Here is a 4,950-nt window from a genome sequence, read left to right as displayed (position 1 = left end):
GGGAGTACTAACGAAGCTGTTGCTAGCTAGTTAAGCTGCCTGGCTGAGGTGCACCGGCATGGGTGGTGCAGCCTGTAGGGTGTGGGCACGTGTGGCCGGCACGGGTAATGAGGCCCAAGGCAGTCAGCAGGCGCAGGATCCGAACGCTCGCGCACGACTCTCCACGCAATCTCACTGGCCACACCTGTCCATCTCACTGGTCCATGATGCTACGATGCTTCCTTCTTCCTCCCTTGTACTTGTAGCTACAAGTAGCAGTACGTGTACTGTCGGCTACTACATTGCTCGATCGCCCTCCACACGATCCAACCTATATAGCCGCGCCACCATTCTGCCTGCGCCTTCGCGAAGCCTCGAAGCTTGCACAGCCGTTGAGCCAGCCAGTCAGCCAGCCAGCCAGCCAGCCAGCCAGTACAGTCAAGTGGCCACCCCTCCCCCCTCTCCCTCCCTCTCTTCTCTCATTGCTGCTGCTGCTGCACATAGCCAGGCAGCAGACGCGCTCGTCGTGCTCACACTCCCCCTCTCGTCGCGCCTGTACGTGGGCGCGAGAAGCTAAGCATCGGCGGCAAGAGGCGCACTGCGCCGCTGGACCGACATATCTATCGACCGGAGAGAAGCAGAGGGAGAGGAGATCGCTCGATATACTATATCCGATGCAGCCTGCCGGGTCCGCCTCCCGCCTCGCCGTGCTGGTGGCCGTGGTGGCGCTGGCGTCGTCGGCGGCGTGCTGCCGCGCGCAGCTGGCGAGCAACTACTACGCCGGCAAGTGCGGCAACGCGAGCGTGGAGGCCGTCATCCAGAGCGCCGTCCAGGCCCGCCTCGTGTGGGACAAGCGCATGGTCGCCGGCCTCCTCCACATGCTCTTCCACGACTGCTTCGTCCAAGTAAGCAAAGAAAGCACATACTAACATCACATACCGGCCACACTACTGCTCCTTCTTCCATTATTGGATTCGTTTCTTCTAGCTACTTTGCTCACCTCGTCGACGGTACAATGTATGGATGGGTCAGGGGTGCGATGCGTCGCTGCTGCTGGACGGCCCCAACACAGAGAAGACGGCGCCGCAGAACAGCGGCATCTTCGGCTACGACTTCATCGACGACATCAAGTCCGACCTCGAGGCCGCCTGCCCCGGCGTCGTCTCCTGCGCCGACATCATCATAGCCGCAACCAGGGACGCCATCGCCCTGGTACGTTGGTTCGCTACCACGTTGCTGATTGCGCAATGCAGATGGTGACGATGTCAAACCTCTTAACCGTTGGCTTGGCTACCATGTTACTGTTCGCTACACCATTTCCATTGGTTATTCTAGTTATTTCGTTATCAATATTTGACTATTGGCACATCGATCGACCATCACAGTGCGGAGGGCCCAGCTATGCGGTGACCCTGGGCAGGAGGGACGGCATGTCGTCGGTGTCGTGGATGGCCGGCGACCTGCCGTCGCCGCACGTCGACATCCCCACGGCGATAGGCATGTTCGCCAAGAAGGGGTTCAACAGCTTTGAGATGGCCACCCTCATGGGTACGCAGCAGACCTCCCCCTCTCTGTCTTCATCAACTATCTTGGTTTACCCTTACCACTAGCAGTCCTTTGACCTAGCTAGAACAAGGCGTATTCCATGTGCATCAACACATGGAATGTCACGTATTCCACTGCTGATACATGAAAAAAAAATAGTTTACGTAGGGAAATGCATATGCATAGGAGTATAGGACTGCTTAACCTTTGTACTCTCCGTGTATCTAACGTCTTTGCTTAACTTAATTAGACACTGCTCCTAGATCAGTATTCAACTAAGTACCTAGTGTATGTATAGTATTCTGCTGTTGATCGAGATCTGCGGCACATTGGTAAGTGGGTAGAGTAACAATCTCGCACACAAATTCCCACGTCAAAATTTCAACTGCTGTAAGAAAGGAATCTTATAATAAACTGAGAACTTCTATTGCAAGATATACTTACGCGTTGTTGTGGTTGCATGCGTGCATGCATGTGCAGGCGCGCACACGGTGGGGGTGACGCACTGCTCGGTGATCGAGGACCGCCTGTACAACTTCAACGGCACCGGCAAGGCGGACCCGTCCATGGACCCGACGTACGCGTGGGTCCTGACAACGTACGCGTGCCCCAAGGGGCAGACCTTCGACAACATCGTCTACCTCGACGACCCCTCCAGCATCCTCATCTTCGACAGGAGCTACTTCAACCAGATCAAGAGCCGCCGCGGCGTCCTCCCCGTCGACCAGGCGCTGGGCATCGACCCCGCCACCTCGTGGATGGTCGAGTTCTTCGCGACCACCGACTTCTTTCCCGCCATGTTCGCCCACTCGATCACCAAGATGGCCGCCCTCGAAGTCAAGACCGGCACCGCCGGCGAGATCAGGAGAAACTGCCGGTTTACAAACTAAACTAGAGACACAAGATTATTGCTATAGACACCACAGGACCAGAGATCCAAGAGATGGAGAGTATACATGGCCATTTGAGACGCCCAATTGAGATCCATGCACATTCATATTTTTTTCCCTTTTTGTCAAGGATCGCATGATTCTACTATAGTAGTCGGTCGACCTGAGTAGCAGTACGTAATTTTGTTGTCATTCTTTTGTACGTGGCTGGTATAAAAATAAGCATTCCATGATGTGACAATACTTTGTTTTCCCATAAGATCATCATACCATACAAAGGAAAATGAAATGACCTTCCTCTCAAGAACCAATTAACTGGGACTTTGCTTGGCATGACCGCATGAGCTAGCCAGCTATTACTGAAGGATCAACAATGCACCGGCGACAGTGTTTACATCTACTGTCGTGAAAAATCTTAATTAAGTTTGATTAATTAGGAGTAATGTAGCCACATTAGTCAACTAGTAGCATCTTGAAGAGTCTGAAACTAGGAAGCACATAGAATATGAGCAGAGTGCATCCCCAGAGGCCTTATTTTTGTTTTCCCAGATGCTATCACTCGTTGGATGCAAGAGGAATCTTCACGCCGACGCAAGCCATTTTCTTATTACGCGCGTCTGGCCCAGGCAAATTAAGCCAACTGGACTGAAACCCTAAAAAAAGGGCACTTGAACTGAGCCATCACGCCGCCGTCCAGCTTGAGCTACCCCGGTAGATCGATACGCTGTTTGAATTTATATATACGCTCTTCATAAATAATTCTATCTGTATAATACAATGTATAATGTAGTCGTGGTAGGTATAAGGAAATTCAGAAGGTAACATTCCCTGGCACAGATACGTGTACAAGATCGACATTGCTTCGAGTCAACAGAGCTAGCTAGGTAGCCCAAGCTCACAAACTACGTACCATGCATTCATGCTAGTATTTGTTTCCAACTTGTGGAAGGTAGGTAAATGTGGCTGGCATGATTGATTCATGGGATCATCCCATGAATGCCATGTTCAAGTAGCGTGATTTGACTTGCATGCAGTTAGCCTTCGGTCTTGGGGCCGGGATGCATGATGCATGATGCCTCAAACTGACAGAAAAAGCAACCGTACAAGTCTCGCACTGTAACACCCATGATGCGGCTATATCTCCCACGTGTCGAGGCACGACTTAGAGGCATAACCGCATTGTGGTATTGTCGCAAGAAGGGTTATCTTCACACAATCCCATGTAATGAACAAGAATTAGATAACGAGAGTTGGCTTACAATCGCCACTTCACACAATACATAAATTAATTCATACATCATCCAAAATCCACACATAGACCGTCTACGGTCAAATCCAAATGAAAATAAGATAACCCCAAATGCTAGATCCCCGATCGTCCCAACTGGGCTCCACTACTAATCATCCGGAAAAGAAACATAGTAACGACCACGTTCCTCGTCGAACTCCCACTTGAGCTCGGTTGCGTCCTCTGCACTGGTATCGTCGGCACCTGCAACTGTTTTGGTAGAATCTGTGAGTCACGAGGACTCAGCAATCTCACCCCCGCGAGATCAAGACTATTTAAGCTTATAGGAAAAGATGGAGTAATGAGGTGGAGCTGCAGCAAGCACTAAGCATATATGGTGGCTAACATACGCAAGTGAGAGCGAGAAGAGAAGCAACGCAACGGTCGCGAAGCAAGAAGTGATCCTGAAACTACTTACGTTCATTCATAACTCAAACCGTGTTCACTTCCCGGACTCCGTCGAGAAGAGACCATTACGGCTACACACACGGTTGATGTATTTTAATTAAGTCAAGTGTCGAGTTCTCTACAACCGGACATTAACAAATTCCCATCTGCCTCGTAACCGCGGGCACGACTTTCGAAAGATAATACCCTGCAGGGGTGTCCCAACTTAGCCCATTATAAGCTCTCACGGTCAACGAAGGATAAACCTTCTTCCGGGAAGACCCGATCAGTCTCGGAATCCCGGTTTACAAGACATTTCGACAATGGTAAAACAAGACCAGCAAAGCCACCCGACTGTGCCGACAAATCCCGATAGGAGCTACACATATCTCGTTCTCAGGGCACACCGGATAAGCGAAGCGTACAGGTACCAACGTAACCCAAGTTGCCAAGGGACGGTCCCGCACGGTGCTCTAGTTTGGACCAACACTCGAAGGAGCACTGGCCCGGGGGGGGGGGGGGGGGGGGGGGTTAAAATAAAGATGACCCTCGGGCTCGCGAAAACCCAAGGGAAAGAGCCTTAGGTGGCAAATGGTAAAACCAAGGTTGGGCCTTGCTGGAGGAGTTGCAAGGCGAACTGTCAAGGGGGTCCCATAAATCACCCAACCGCGTAAGGAACGCAAACTCAAGGAACATAATCCCGGTATGACGGAAACTAGGGCGGCAAGAGTGGAACAAAACACCAGGCATAAGGCCGAGCCTTCCACCCTTTACCAAATATATAGATGCATTAATTAAATAAGAGATATTGTGATATTCCAAAATATCCATGTTCCAACATGGAACCAACTTCAACTTCAC

The 4,950-nt window shown here is 51.1% G+C and overlaps 1 protein-coding gene across 1 annotated transcript; it reads left to right on the top strand.

The window, feature by feature from the left end:
* Positions 1–319: 319 nt before the first annotated feature.
* On the top strand, positions 320–2,718 carry LOC123168956 (peroxidase 57). Its single transcript, XM_044586819.1, has 4 exons — positions 320–884; positions 1,012–1,191; positions 1,365–1,527; positions 2,005–2,718. Exons 1-4 carry the CDS (start codon positions 654–656, stop codon positions 2,412–2,414), a joined length of 984 nt encoding a protein of 327 aa, XP_044442754.1. The 5' UTR covers positions 320–653; the 3' UTR covers positions 2,415–2,718.
* The last annotated feature ends 2,232 nt before the right edge of the window (positions 2,719–4,950 follow it).

This window comes from Triticum aestivum, chromosome 1D, assembly GCF_018294505.1.
Source record: "Triticum aestivum cultivar Chinese Spring chromosome 1D, IWGSC CS RefSeq v2.1, whole genome shotgun sequence".
In the NCBI taxonomy this organism is placed as follows: Eukaryota; Viridiplantae; Streptophyta; class Magnoliopsida; order Poales; family Poaceae; genus Triticum; species Triticum aestivum.
Note: the sequence above shows the minus strand (reverse complement) of the source record. Positions and strands in the feature narration are given on the sequence as shown.

Coding starts and splice junctions, on each gene's coding strand:
- LOC123168956 (XM_044586819.1), top strand. CDS start 654: ATGCAGCCTGCCGGGTCCGCCTCCCGCCTCGCCGTGCTGGTGGCCGTG. Junction 885..1,011: donor TCCACGACTGCTTCGTCCAA/GTAAGCAAAGAA, acceptor TGGATGGGTCAG/GGGTGCGATGCGTCGCTGCT. Junction 1,528..2,004: donor TGAGATGGCCACCCTCATGG/GTACGCAGCAGA, acceptor ATGCATGTGCAG/GCGCGCACACGGTGGGGGTG.